General features: G+C 51.0%; 6 protein-coding genes across 6 annotated transcripts; 2 read left to right on the top strand and 4 right to left on the bottom strand.

Annotated features, from left to right (window-relative positions):
• Positions 1–527: 527 nt before the first annotated feature.
• ACET3X_003019 (uncharacterized protein) lies at positions 528–1,661 on the top strand (the record flags this gene model as incomplete). The annotated part of the gene is made up of 1 exon (XM_069449826.1): positions 528–1,661. One exon carries the CDS (start codon positions 528–530, stop codon positions 1,659–1,661), a length of 1,134 nt encoding a protein of 377 aa, XP_069309566.1.
• A 92-nt stretch (positions 1,662–1,753) lies between these two features.
• Positions 1,754–3,632, bottom strand: ACET3X_003018 (uncharacterized protein; the record flags this gene model as incomplete). The annotated part of the gene is made up of 8 exons (XM_069449825.1): positions 1,754–2,182; positions 2,232–2,392; positions 2,444–2,953; positions 3,015–3,086; positions 3,140–3,163; positions 3,218–3,392; positions 3,444–3,572; positions 3,624–3,632. The coding sequence occupies 8 exons, from the start codon at positions 3,630–3,632 to the stop codon at positions 1,754–1,756; spliced, it is 1,509 nt and encodes a 502-aa protein (XP_069309565.1).
• Positions 3,633–4,246: 614 nt separating this feature from the next.
• Positions 4,247–5,432, bottom strand: ACET3X_003017 (uncharacterized protein; the record flags this gene model as incomplete). The annotated part of the gene is made up of 4 exons (XM_069449824.1): positions 4,247–4,809; positions 4,857–5,128; positions 5,174–5,371; positions 5,419–5,432. 4 exons carry the CDS (start codon positions 5,430–5,432, stop codon positions 4,247–4,249), a joined length of 1,047 nt encoding a protein of 348 aa, XP_069309564.1.
• A 1,013-nt stretch (positions 5,433–6,445) lies between these two features.
• ACET3X_003016 (uncharacterized protein) lies at positions 6,446–9,463 on the bottom strand. The gene is made up of 3 exons (XM_069449823.1): positions 9,183–9,463; positions 8,815–9,126; positions 6,446–8,755 (listed from the first exon to the last, which is right to left on the bottom strand). The coding sequence occupies exons 1-3, from the start codon at positions 9,403–9,405 to the stop codon at positions 6,777–6,779; spliced, it is 2,514 nt and encodes an 837-aa protein (XP_069309563.1). The 5' UTR covers positions 9,406–9,463; the 3' UTR covers positions 6,446–6,776.
• Positions 9,464–12,006: 2,543 nt separating this feature from the next.
• On the top strand, positions 12,007–13,015 carry ACET3X_003015 (uncharacterized protein; the record flags this gene model as incomplete). Its single annotated transcript, XM_069449822.1, has 2 exons — positions 12,007–12,534; positions 12,590–13,015. The coding sequence occupies 2 exons, from the start codon at positions 12,007–12,009 to the stop codon at positions 13,013–13,015; spliced, it is 954 nt and encodes a 317-aa protein (XP_069309562.1).
• Positions 13,016–13,344: 329 nt separating this feature from the next.
• ACET3X_003014 (uncharacterized protein) lies at positions 13,345–13,848 on the bottom strand (the record flags this gene model as incomplete). Its single annotated transcript, XM_069449821.1, has 1 exon — positions 13,345–13,848. The coding sequence occupies one exon, from the start codon at positions 13,846–13,848 to the stop codon at positions 13,345–13,347; it is 504 nt and encodes a 167-aa protein (XP_069309561.1).
• Between the last annotated feature and the right edge of the window lie 277 nt (positions 13,849–14,125).

The following is a 14,125-nucleotide window of genomic DNA, read 5'->3' as shown; positions in this document are numbered from 1 at the left end:
TCAATCCTCCGTTCTACCAGCCTGCGGCTTTGCCTATTGAGGCTAGACAGGCGAAATCCTGAGGTGGGCAGTGACACACCTCGGCATTGTGGGATCCACAACCAAGCCCAAGAATAATCTTCCGGCCCATGCCAGTATCTGTCTCAACCCACTCGAGCAGCGTGTGACAGCGGCCGCTTACGCTTTCGAGCAGTAGGACTCTCGAGGTGCCTCAGACAACTATACCATTATCGACTTAACGGGCGCAAATAGCCCTTGTGTGGTACAGTATCACGCAAAGGACTGAATAAATGTACACGCGGAGGGATCGTAGCCGCACGAAACCCTTGTAAGAGGGATGAAGCCCAGTTCCATCAGCCGTTTCTGCAGATCCTCATCTAAGGCGGTGTGACGAATCGGAGCCACGCAGCAGCGTTTTTCTGCTGGATATGCTGGCCTCATAGCACGACAACGCAACAGTCTGCTTCGACACCGTCTCCTTGCCTCATCTTTACCCTTTGGTTTAGCTCCCACGCGGCCCGTTAGCCATGAAGCTTCTACGACATCTGACGCTCCTCGCCTGCTTGGCGTCAGCACAGAATGACCGGCCTACCCAATCTGAACTCCCGGCAGTACGGACATACTTTTACATCGGCGGTGGCTATGTCGACGATGGTAAGGGCGGTCACATCTTCAAGGACCAGATGTACGTCGAGAAGCTATCGCCTGTTTCGACCGCACAAGATGTGAAATCCCCCATCGTTTTGATTCACGGACAAGGCCAAACCGGAACAAACTTTCTCGTCAAGCCGGATGGAGGAATGTCATGGACTTCACACTTTCTTGCAGCTGGCCATACGGTCTACATCATAGATCAAACCTTCCGTGGCCGCTCCGCGTGGGCACCACGGGCTGGCGCGGATGCACCGACAACTTACTCTGCTGAGATTATTCAACAACGCTTCACTGCTCCACTTCAATATCGCTTGTGGCCCCAAGCCACACTTCACACTCAGTGGCCAGGAACGGGGGTCATGGGCGACCCTACTTTTGACGCTTTCTATTCCTCGAACGTCCAGTTCATTTCCAATGCCACCTATCAACAAAGCACCGTTCAGTCGGCTGGCGCACAGCTTTTGGATCTAATCGGCACCCCCGCTTGGTTAATTGGTCACAGCCAAGGAGGAATCATGCCATTGCTCATAGCTGATGTTCGGCCCAGTCTCGCGAAGGGTCTTATCTTGCTAGAGCCAACTGGCCCGCCCTTCCAGGAAGCGGTTTTTGGGTCCGCAGCGGCGCGAAAGTGGGGTTTGACGGATATACCGCTGAACTACTCACCTCCAGTAACTGATCCTGTAGACCTTGTACAGCAAATCTATCAGCCTGCGAATTTGACTAGCAACAACGCGACTGTTCCTTGTGTGTTGCAAGCAATGGATCCAGCACCGAGGCAACTTCCCAATCTGGCGCCGCTGCCCATCCTCACTGTTACGTCGGAAGCCAGCTACCATGCTCCGTACGACTATTGTACGGTGAACTTCCTCAAACAGGCAGGTTGTTCCAAGGCCGTTCATCTCGAGCTCGGCAAAGCTGGCATCCACGGCAATGGGCATATGATGTTTATGGAAAAGAACAGCGATGAAGTATGGGAGCGTATTTACAGTTGGATAGAGCAATCCTAAAACAGCTCTGCTAGAATGTTTGGTCCTCGTTACCAGCATTCCTGACTGCACCCACAAATAAAAACCATGGTGCCATTGACACCCGCAACCACTCAAGCTTCTTCTGACTTCTTGCTATCTTCACGAACTTCATCCATGGCAACGTTCTTCTCCGATTCCCCACTCTTCTCCCTGATGTCCTTCCAGTCCATGCCTAAACTGGCAATGACAGCTACACATGCTACAGCTGACAAGAAATAGAACACATTGCGGAGACTCTCCGAGTACGCTCTCAATAGCCCATCCAATCCTTCAGGTGGTACAAGTGCCCGTACGGCACTGGCACTAGATCCAGTATCAAGTACGACCTGAGGCGATACTGACGGCGCGTAAAGCGAGATTTTGGAGGTGAGTGTCTGTGCGAAGATGGTGTTTGCGATGACGACAGCGATAGATGCGCTGAGATTCTGGAAAAAGATAAGACTGGCCAGAGCAACCGGGTATTGCGAAGGTGGTACGGCGTTTTGTACTGCGATCATCGCCTGGGAGTGTCAGCAATTGAGCAACGGCTCGAGCAGTACTGTTTCTTACCATCTGCATGCCGCATCCCCGGCCAGCTCCCAAAACAATCTGATATCCGATCCATACCGCAGTGCTTGTGGATGCTGTGAACGTTGACACCAGGGCATTTCCGATAGCGGTGATGACGCCACTAGCGAATGCCCAAGGGAGGTAGTATCCCATACGTGATACTGCTAAGAGTGAGCCAACATATCTACGAGGTGGTCGGCACGGAAGCATACCTGCAGCGCCCGTAGCGATGACGACCAAAAGCTGACTCAAGATACTCGGCAAGACGTGTATGCCGCTATCAGTGGGCCCGTTGTCCTTTACTGCCTGGAAGTAGGTCGGCATCCAAATACTTGCTGTCATCATACAAGTGATGATGCAGCTGCCGTGCACGCAGCTGGCCCAAACAACGCGCTTCCCCAGCAGCTTTCCTGGAAGCATAGCCTGATCTCCCACTCTCTTCTCCCAAAGTATGAAGAGGATGGCGCATACTCCCGCGCCACAAAATAGCCCGACGACAACAGAGGAATCCCATCTGTGAGCTCCGCCGCTGCCAAGCTGGAGAGCGAGAAGCAGCATGACAGATGGAGGGACGAAGAGTGCAAAGCCGAACAGATCGAGATCGGGAATGACTTTGCGAAGAAGGGACAGGGTAAAGCGTGACTTTGTTGTGCGCTCAGGAATGGGGACAAAAGTGATGAGCGCGGCTGCCGCTCCTCCTATAGGTAGGTTCATATAGAAGCCTATGTTTGAGCCACTGTCAACTTCAAGGACAAAAGAAGATGTGGGATACACTCAACGTACACCAACGCCATGTAGCATGCTCGGTAAGAGCGCCTCCAATAAGCGGCCCTGCGACAATACCCATTTGGGCAGCTGTCATCTGGTCAGCATTCGGTCATGTCTAATCTGGGCTATAGCATGCGTACTTCCAAGTACAATGCCCGTATACACTGTGAACCCCAATTAGCGTTGTTTTGATCAAATTTAGGAGACGAAAAACATACCAGGACTTTTATCTGCTGCAACAGCTCCAGCTAGTATCGTCATGGCGCCGTTAACGATGCCAGAAGCTCCTAAGCCCGCAACCACCCTTCCCACGATGAGGACAACCGACGAGCTAGCGACACCGCAAAGTAGAGAACCAAGCTCGAATAAAAGCACGAACGTGAGGAACACAACCTGTGGAGTAATCAGCGGTGTATCGCTATGTCGGAAGAAGAGGGTGCTTACCTTGGTACTGAGGTGTGTGTAGAGCTTCCCAGAAAGCGGTTGCAGCGTCGCACTGGCAAGTGTAAAAGCACCGATATACCACCCGACGTCAGCGAGTGAGTGAAACTCAGATGTGATACGCGGTATTGCCTGATAATATTAGTATTGTTCTCTAGTAGCAGCGTTGTGGATTATACATACAGTGCCCATGATGGATGTATCAAGGCAGACCAGAAATGTGACGAGCGTCAGGCTGCCGAGAAGAACAAAGAGTCTCAGACCACTCAGATATTGATCCGTCGGAGTGATGTTTTCATTGCGTGCCATATTGACTAGTTCGTATAGCCAGCTCACTTTACACAGTATTGGTTCAAGGTGTAGAGTTGGGGCGAGATGGCGTCAGGTAGGTGACCTTGGAAATATCTGAATGTGAGAGGTAAAATGCGATGCAGGCATGCGTGACCAGATACAAGAAAGATAGGATGGAAGATATAGGGGGAACTTATCCATTGATATGTTTCACTGTTTCCGGTGGTGACGGTGGAGGCCTGAGCGCGATCATACGGATTTCGGGTTTGGGTTGAACTTCAGGTAACCGCATCTGTGTCAAGGAAAGCGGATTGAACGTCTGTGCACAGCACCTCAGGATGACAGATTAGCCAGAACATACTATGGGGTTGTCTTCCACTATCAACAAGGGGTTGTTCTCTGTAAACCTCATGTGCATGGAGTACCGCTGGGAAGTTTAGTCTCGGGTTTTTGCGATCTGCACGGCTGTGCAAAAGCATTAATATACAGCTGTGGCTGAGACACACTCGCATGGATTAAAGATTGAAAGCACTAGGCATCCAAAGGTCGCTCGAAAAGTCTAGCATTCCCATATCCCCAACGATCGCGACATTCCATCCTTCCGCTGCGCTGTCTACGACATTATCGTGCTCGCTCGTGGGGAGTTTCCAATTTGGCGCTATCGCTCTCAGTGTCTCTGCGGCTGCAGCAAACAGAGTTTCCTCGCCTGTTTGGGCTTTGTATTCGGCATTAGCCCGCTCAGCTATGTCCGCAAGTTGCTCTAGACACTGCACGATGTCAACGGTCGATTGGACGATAGTTGGATCCCAGCCGGGCACTTCTTTGATGCTGGCGAGTCGATACAAGACCTTGCAGCAATAAGACCATATGAGCATTGATGGAGCTGTTATACTCATGACATCGCCAGTCAAGGCGTGGTCTCGACAGGCTTCACATGTCCGCAAGAGTTCCATAAGATATTCGATACGTTTAGACTCGAAGGCGAGGTGCGAGGCTGCCATCTCGGCTGTGGACAATCCCAAGAGCGCGAGGTCATAAATGGCAACCTGAGTTGTTTGGACGAGCCCGATAATAAGCCCTGTATAAATCTGAGTGCTTGAAGAGCGGACGAAATAATGATCTTACAGTGTTGTAGACATTCAGAAGCGAGCGATTTCTGAAAATTGCCAAGCGCCAGAATGAGAGGATCAATAGCTATCACAGCATGTCTTGCTGTACTGGGGTCATCCGCAGCTCTTCGCGATACTTCGGCAGCGCTGATCGCAATCTTTGCTAGACGCGCACTGGCAACCAATATGCCGTCTTCTTTAGATTCTCGGTCCTTGTTCAAGACATCGCAGGCGTCTTCCATCTGCGATGACCATAGCATTAGGTCGTATTCGAATATTATGGAAACGCTTCCGCAATCAGTTGAGCCAAGCCGAAGTCTGTCACACACTCACTTTGCGCATAGTATGAAGACGGCTAGCAACGCTCTACTGCCTTCATTCGTCCGAAGTTCTTTGTTGTCCACACGAGGACCTAGACTTGGACATCCCGTCGGTTGGGCAGGTTTGTCAAGACGAAGGTCGCTTACTACTGTTTTTGCAAGACCGCACATGGAGCCCAGAAATTGCTTACCGTGAGTATAGTATGGTGCCCTAGCTATCGTCAATAATGAGAGAGTTATGCGTGACAGTTTTCTTACCAAGCAATACACATGATGAGACTGAACAACAAATCAATACTTCTTTCTCCTTGTACCACGATCCTGGAAGCCAGCTGTTCTCGCAACTGCTTACTCAGCCGACGTTGCTGAGTGACCGCTTTGGTGAGCACGGTGCGGATAGCATGACAAAGTAATGGGTATCTGATGTGAAGATCGTCTGTGGTGAGGTTCTCTGGTAGGTGCACGAAGGGAAAGTGATGTAGGTACGTCGTCCGAAAGTCGGCTAATTGCTGAGGAGTCAGGCGGTCGTCATTATCGGGATTATATGTCAGTCTCTGAGGAAAGACGGTTGACTCAGGTGTGAGCACGGGTTGACCGTCAGGCGACATGGATGCAGGCGCTGCACGCTGTGTCCGGAGAAGCGAGACAACTTCATCGAGCTTGTCCTCTAGTCTCGATCTCTTTGGGATTGGGGTTGGTTTTGATGCTTTCCTCCGCGCCATAGATGTGTATTTACATTCTTTCCCCAAGCGATGACATCTGTCAGCACCAGGTTAGCTTTGATGTTACAAGCTTGTGTTGTACGTCGAGCATGACCACAAGTGGCGAGGTGTGCAACAGCCAGACTCGTGCACTGCGTCTATCCTCGTTTGTCGTACCTGATGCGCAAAAGCCTTTGCGCACCATGCGAGAGTCGATTTGACAAGAAATCGTTTATAGAATAGAGAAAATGACGCACCTGTCGCAGACGGAACCCACGTCGCCGCGTATCATACATCGGCATTTCGCTTTCACGCAATTGCTACACGCTCGGCCATACGGAGCAGGAGTACTGCGCATCAGATCGGCTTCCATCATCGATTCCGGACCACAGTACACGTATGCAGTCTAGGTATGGGAAATTTTGACATTATGGCGGTGTTGGTGCACGAGCTTGTAAGATGGCGGGATGCGCTGGAGCGGATTTCGCCTGAACTCCGTAGGGGCGGAATTCGCAGTCACGGAAATTGGGCGGGCCTGCATCCCGAGGTCTTCGTGCCACCTGACCCCACATCTCTAGTACACACAACAACACAATTATCTCCTGCACAACTTGTTGTGGATAATCGTAGTTGGGATATGCAAGAAAACTTGCGCCAACGCCTTCTCATCTTTGCTCTTTTCGCGACTATCGTCCTCCAAATGTCAAAACGCCCTGACCTTATGACCTTTACGGCCCTCTTATACGGACACGAGCCAGGCAAGAGCACGCCTACTACATATCTGAGAAAATATATGTCGACCTTGGTAGAGATCTAAGAAGAGTTGTTCGCAAAGGGTATATCTCCAAACTCCATGTCTACTTCGTACTGCACATCAAGCATTGCGTTGACTCACACGCCAGAGCCGTTCCATCCTCACGTCCTCACCTTCTCCTTGCCCTTCCTGAGTCTTTCAAACTCCCTTATGAGTTCTATGGCGTTCAAGTCAGCCTCGGACTTTCTGCTGGTCCATTCAGTCTCGACCAATTTCGCCGCCCTGATTCGTTTCCTTGTTCCGCTCTTCGCCAAGTACTTCATACTCTTAACGATGCCATCTCCAGGGTACGCCACGATCCCTACAGCGGCTGCGCTCGTCTTCGTAACCAGTCCGGCCATGCCTTTGCCAAATCCCTTTGCGTACCCGATCGCGCCCTCCTTTTTGCCACCCTCGTACGTCTGACGGAAGGGATCCGATAAACCGTCCGCCATGCCGTGGACGAAATTCTTCCCACCGACTTGGAAGCCGGAAAGAGCACCAGTGACCTCTCCATGGTCTTTGACCTCTTCTCCATAAAGCCTCGGTACGTTGCGGAAACCTTCCGTGGTGGCCAGAGGAAGATCGACGATGACGCCCTTGTAGAAGGCACCCACGAATCTGCCAAAGCCTTTGGCGACACCACCAGCCACGCGACTTGCGACCACCGCGCTGTTCGGCCTATCTGACGATGCTGAGGCGGCCGAAGAGGTGACTGGGAGTTTGGGTTCGGTGAAGGGGTCCACCACCATGCCCTTCGCTGCCATGCCCATGTCCCCGACAATTCCGAGACAGGCAGAAGTCGTGCTTGTCACAGGGTCCCAGCGTTGGTTGGTGATGAAAAAGGGGTCCGTTTCGTGATTTTCAAGATCGGAGGGAACGATCACACCGTTCTCGATTAGTATTTGCGCCGCCACTTTGGAGAGGAGGATGGACCCTTTTTTCACCTTCCAAGATGCCACCTCCGTGGGTAATAGAGCGCATTGCATTGTTTCGAGAGGCAAGTTTGCATGGAAGGATTGTGCAGCAGCCTCAACACCACGTTCGCTCGCCATCTGCGAGGACAGAGCCCGTGCTGCTTGCTTTGCTTCGCGCGTGAGGCAGAAGTGGATGGCTGGCGTAAGATTCTCGGTCGTCAGAAGTCTGTGTGGAATAGGCATCGGACCTGCTCCCGCTGCTGCTATCATTTCTCCCCAAAATGGTTGATCTCCAAAGAAGGGTATGACAACAGTAGGACACGCATTGCGCAGCCCACAAGCAGCCGTACCTGCTCCGCCGTGATGAACGACCGCTGCAACATGTTGGAACAGCCATTCATGTGGACAGTCGCCAATGAACAGAACGTCCTTGTTGTCGTTTGGCAAGTCGGCACCCAGGTTGCTCCATCCTCTCGAGATGATCGCTCGGATACCTAAGGCGCGTACAGTTTCTATGATGCTTGACGTCATCTTCCCGGGATCATCTAGGACAATACTTCCGAAGCCAATATATACCGGCGGAAGTCCATTGCGCAAAAATTGATCAATTTCCGCAGGCGGCGTGTACGGTGTTGGCTCACGAAAGAAAAAACCACAAATGTCGATATGCGCTGCCCAATCAGATGGCTTTGGAACCAATGCCGGTGACCAGCAATACGTGTAGGGCACTTTGAGTGTGGAAGCGAGTACAGGTCCAACCGATGCAGGAACGTCTTCCAGGTCCAAAGAATGGCGAAACCGGTTGATGACGTCGCCAAGACCCTGCCATGTCAGGAACTCAACTACGCCATAAGATGCGTAATTGATGAGCGCTGGTGAGATTTCACCACTCTTAAAGTTTGCCAGCGGATGCGGAAAGGCTCGCGTACTGCTCCAGGGCATGGTAAACATAAGATGAAGCGGAATGCCCAGCGCCTGAGCACAGTGTACATGCGCGAAACTAGGCGGGTTGGCGATGATTGCTTCTGCCACAAATGGCTGCCCAGTCTTCAGATCCGGCTCGACACACGAGTGCCAGCACCCGTAGAGCATTTCCGTAATCATTTCTCTCTTCTTCTGGATGTCGCCTTCGCGTAGACTCTTCATTGAAGGAATCAACCCCGGATTCTTCACCATGTATGCCACTGCTGCATGTTAACAAGGTGCACGAGGAAACCGGCAGCATGCAGCTTTATCCACCTACTGAGCTCTTTGGGATCTCCACCGATGGGGTAGAATTCTAGGTTCGACTCGCGTACAAAGCTTTCGAATGTGTTGTGCGTCGCTATTCGTACGCGGTGTCCATATTTTTGCAGCTCTTGGCCTAGAGCGATGAATGGTTGCACATCGCCTCGACTTCCAACAACTTGGATGACGATGTTCAGCCGGATATTCCATGATCTGCTAATGGTATATCGGCGACTCAGTTCTGGTTCTTCCTTTTCGTGCTTCGGCACGAGTTTGACGAGTGTCTTGGTAAGTCGTGACTTGAGGTCAATGTCGATGCGACCATCGTCTACATGAAATCAGCACCTGGGCATGATTGCGGGTTGTGAGAGTCTGTAAACATACTTGTTACACCAGTGTCTCCTGGCTGTGGTATTGAGCCGGTCAAATCTTCCACTGTGTACGGTGGTGGTGCACCTGTGTGGTGCACTTCGTAATCGTGTTCGTAGTCCACAGGTATTGGTGCTTGAGTACTATCTGGACGCGCTCTTATACGATGTACATGATTGCTTTGTTCAAACTCCACTGATATCGGCGCCTGGGTACTATCTGGACGGGAATTCATCATGAGAGATATTCGAAAGATTCCAGAGTGGTGTTTGTGGCTCAGTCAACTGTGGCAGCAGTTGGCAACTTTTATTACTTCCATCACCACGGCCTTTCCGTTGGGATACGCCAATACGATATACGAAGTTTCGGCTAGCGTGGCTCGCGGATGTTCCCGCGGATCTAGCCCGATCGATAGATTTAGCGTTGCGAACGCGTCACTAAAAGGCCCGAGATCGGAATAAAACACGAACCGATAAGATTGGAAGAAATTCTACGCGTGTTTTGGTACACAAGCCTTGAGAAGCTATCTAAGCTGCAGCTTGTGTACGCGAAACAACATTTGCATCGCCATGACTCTCCTCTCCAGCCTCTATTTGCACAACTATGCTCTTCTCGGCCACGACCCCCGTTAATGGCTTCCTATCTCAACCTGGTGACGCCCTAGCTCGTTGCTTACAGTCGCCAGCTTGGGCAAACACGGGTCCGAGATGCGGAACCCTGCGACTGAACGACAACGTACATGCTGAACCTAGGTTCCGATTGTTCCGCCAAGAACAGATTAGTTTGTTGCGTGTAAGCGCTTGAGACACCAGCATTGTCCAGCCGTGTAGCAGTAGAAAAAATCATTCGTCACAACAGAACGCGGGTTGTTGGGCTAGTCTTCATTTTATTGGCGTTATCGACAAACCAGAGTAAGAAGCAAAGTTGAACGAACACGAAGGCCATATGCTAAGAACTGGCTTCATGAGATGCAGTAAAGTGTCTCTCGTAAGAAAGCATGTTGATGACACAGGGATAGATCTGCTGATGTTACCTAGGTACCAGTCGTGGCCGCTCTGGAAGCACGAGAAGCCTGGCAAATGTTTGAACTGATAGGTGTAGATGACGTGCTGTGAGCTTTATTTATGTTGTATCTGTCAATCCAGTTACGTGAATGATCCCGCTACAGTATTTGTCGGTCCAGACTGACGATTCGTACCTAGATAGAGACCCGAACACTCCAACAAAACATCTAAGAGCAATCATACTTGGTACTGCACTCCAAAGCGCAGTAGTAATGATCAAAGCGAAGCAAGGGGCATCGGATTGAATTACCAGCGTGGTGAAGGTTTGCGTGATGATATTCTTGGTATGTAATTCGAAAATCACAAGGATACCTAGGTATGTTACAAGAGGTTGCGCAAACAGAGAGACGAGGAAAACTGCTAATGGCCCGCAAATCTAGGGAACATCATCGATGCAATTTCTGTTCACGCATATCTCACGCCATTGCAAGGAGATAGCCCTGGCTTGAGGCATTTTCAGCCCATCTCTTGAGCCCTAGGTGTATACTGTTCAAGATGATAATGAAGGTTCTGTTCAGCAAAGCAAATCGAATAAGGTGTATCAAGACCACCAAGTACTGCGCAAAGACTTGTTGACTGTGCTTTGTGGCGAATGTGCAAAAGGAGGTTTCTTGGTATACCCGGCGTTCACTCGCTGAACGAGTTAGCGTCAAGACGTTTCTCCGGAGCACATGCCACCGAGCCGGAGTTGAAACGACATGCGCCTAGAGATTGGTGTTTCGACACAAGTCAGTTCTCATCTTGGCGTTCTTGGGCTTTCAAATGCCTCCGCCATCTTGACTCGGTGTATAGCGCGCGTAAATATACTGGACATGGCGTTTGCTTGAACGATACTTGGGACGAAAATAATACCTAGGTAGCTGATAGTAAGCCCGTCTCATTAAGCTCAATATCTGGGTATATCCCGTGATCACATTGCTGGCTTACTTGGAGAACCTTCGTGTTTTGACAGCCGTCTTCGGCAGGCTAGTTTCAAGCTAGTTTATGTCCGATAGGGCCGTCTCTCCTCGTCTCCACCCCAACCAACGCTCAGCCTACTTCGCCATCGTCTCGACTAGCATATTAAAACCCCAGTATTTTTCCACCCATTCATAGGTGTGGGTCTGGGTTACCGAGTGCTGTCACTGCAACCTCCACTTCGGCATGGATGGCGATCTCTAGACCCACAAATTCATCCCATTGGTGGTCTTTCTCCACTCGAACAGCCAAGCTTTGTGCGCAGCATTGTCAAACAGTGGCGCCCGCTCCTATATTGCACTTCCTATCTCGGTTTGTATCTAGAGGCTTTCGGAATCACCCAGCGCTAATGCAATAATCGAAAGCCGTCGGCCTTTGACGTTTCCCCAGACATGCACCCCAGGTTTACCATGCATATCCTGCTGTCACGTCTATATACGACGTATTAGCTCACGAGACCGGTATAAACTAATGCCTTTGGTGGAACACAAACTCTTGCTTGTAGCCTTGTGGTGGCTAAGGCAAGAGTCATATATTCGCGGAGAAACTCCACATAGTACATTCTCGAGTTGAGTCCCCGACTCGTAGTATTAAGGGCGACCAAGTTGGCGATCATGGAGCATGCACAGATCCCAGCAGCCTAGATCCTTCAGCCTAGGTCTTCCAGTATAAAGACACCCTCGATACCACTGCCTATTTCGCCATCCATCACCTTCGTTCATTACTTCAGAGTCGATCTCTGTTCATTCTTTTACCTTTCTTGAAACCAACACGTTCTCTTCTGCTTTTCACTTAACCAACCTCACAACTACATCAAGATGCGTTTCTTCGAGATTGCCACCGCGGCCATCACCGCTGCATCAACTGTCTATGGCGCACCCATGGAGAAGCGCGCTGCAGCTGTTGACGAGCTTGTTGGATTCGCCGCAGGCACCACCGGAGGAGGAAGCGGTGCAGGCACCACCGTCACCTCCTGCGCTCAGCTGACTGCTGCGGCCAAAGCTGGCGGAGTGATCAAGATCAAGGGTACGATCTCCGGCTGCGGCGTCGTCCGCGTCGGTACCGCTGGCACCTCTATCCTCGGTGTCGGCAAGGATGCTGGTCTTTCAGACACTGGTCTCCAGATCTTCAAGACGTCCAACATCATTGTCAGGAACATCAAGTTCTACCGCGCCCCCAAGGGCAAGGATCTCATCGACATTGAGGGCTCGACCAATGTTTGGGTTGACCACAACGACTTCTCCAGTGTTGGTATCACTGGCGACAAGGACACCTACGATGGCCTGCTTGACGCCAAGTCTGGAGCCGATATGCTCACCTTCTCCTGGAACAAGTTCCACGACCACGTAAGTCTGCACCGTAAACCACGCTTATAAAATGGCCAATGCTAACACCCAGAAGTGGAAGGGTTCTCTTGTCGGCCACTCTGACAGCAACGGGGCCAAGGACAAGGGCAAGCTTCACGTCACCTACCACCACAACTCCTTCATTGGCGTGAACTCGCGTCTTCCTTCGATCCGTTTCGGCACCGGACACATCTACAGCTCCTGCTACGAGGGCGGTATCTCTGGTGTCAACTCGCGCATGGGTGCTCAAGTCCTTGTCGAGTCCAACTCTTTCACCGGTGTCGACAAGGCTGTTGTCACCAACTTGGACTCTGACGAGGAGGGTTTCGCCATCGAGAAGAACAACATCTTCACCAACAGCCCTACTCAGATCACCAAGCAGGGTTCTTTCGCGCCCAGCTACAAGTACACTGTTGACCCTGCGGCCAGTGTTTGCGCCATCGTCCAGAAGAGCGCTGGTGTCGGTGTCGTCACCTTCTAAGCAACAATGAATGGTGGTGATAAGAACTCATTAGTATGAGCGAAGAGAGCTGAAGCAGCCGCTCGTTTGGTTTTGTACATACTTTATTTCGTGAATATACTTGCATTGCTTCTATACATTTGTTTCTACATCTCATCACCACTTGCACCACCCGTGAAACGAATTTCCATGTTAATTCCAATTTAATGGTTCATTGGAGCATTGAAATTTGGGTATATTGACTCTGGTCTTGGGCGTCCTCATGAGTGCACAGGCCAATGCACCTTCCACCACCCTCCTCTCCACTTGGTCCAGCCTCCTACATTATGCTTCAAGTTCTTTACTGAGACTTAACCGGGAAACACCCACACGACTGAGAAAATCACAGCAACAACACCCACAACGACTAAAACTTCTGGGCCAGCATAGATGCCAACAGGCAAACCCTCAGTTGTAAATTGTGCCACGATGCCCTGTGTGTAGTTCTTCTCTGCCTCAACTAGCGCAATCTCCGTCCAGTTTCCACACCTCAGATTCAGATCCGCATCGGCCGTGAGGGCAGGTAGCTTCGCGATAGCAGCATCCATCATGCGTGCACTGGTCAGGGTACCGACGTTGGCCTTTTGCATCACGACAGTACGGTAGGAGCCGTTGGCGCCGACGGTCGACATGTTCGCTGTGCGTTCATAGTCGAGACACAGATCAGCTTGCGAAGGCGTAACGGAGACTTGGCGGACGTCGAGTTTGGTGTTGAGAAGGCTGCCGGGACGAACAGGGACAGGGTTCGGACCAGCGGCTATCAGATGGAAGATGGAGAGGACGATGAAGATGTTTGCGAGCAGTGAGGAATGCATGACGTCGTCGATGTCTTTGGGTTTGTCCTTGGGAAATGGATCGACAGGGAAAGGCAAGGGAAAATATGATATTATTAGAAAGGTTTCGGTGACCGGCACGCCTCAAGAAGTGAATGTATAGACGAACGAAGAGAAAAGAAAGACCGTTGTTGCTGAGGTTTGGTTCCACTGCCTGAGGTATACCAAAAGTTCGGGATAGGAAGAAAGGCGACAAGGGAACCAAAAAATCAGGCCACTTCGACGTGATATATGAGGCCGCAAGAACGATGATGGTTGT

This window comes from Alternaria dauci, chromosome 2 (genome assembly GCF_042100115.1).
Source record: "Alternaria dauci strain A2016 chromosome 2, whole genome shotgun sequence".
In the NCBI taxonomy this organism is placed as follows: Eukaryota; Fungi; Ascomycota; class Dothideomycetes; order Pleosporales; family Pleosporaceae; genus Alternaria; species Alternaria dauci.
The sequence above is the reverse complement of the archived record's forward strand: the minus strand, read 5'-3'. Positions and strand labels throughout refer to the sequence as shown.

Coding starts and splice junctions, on each gene's coding strand:
- ACET3X_003016 (XM_069449823.1), bottom strand. CDS start 9,405: ATGATGAATTCCCGTCCAGATAGTACCCAGGCGCCGATATCAGTGGAG. Junction 9,127..9,182: donor AGGAGACACTGGTGTAACAA/GTATGTTTACAG, acceptor GATTTCATGTAG/ACGATGGTCGCATCGACATT. Junction 8,756..8,814: donor TGGAGATCCCAAAGAGCTCA/GTAGGTGGATAA, acceptor AACATGCAGCAG/TGGCATACATGGTGAAGAAT.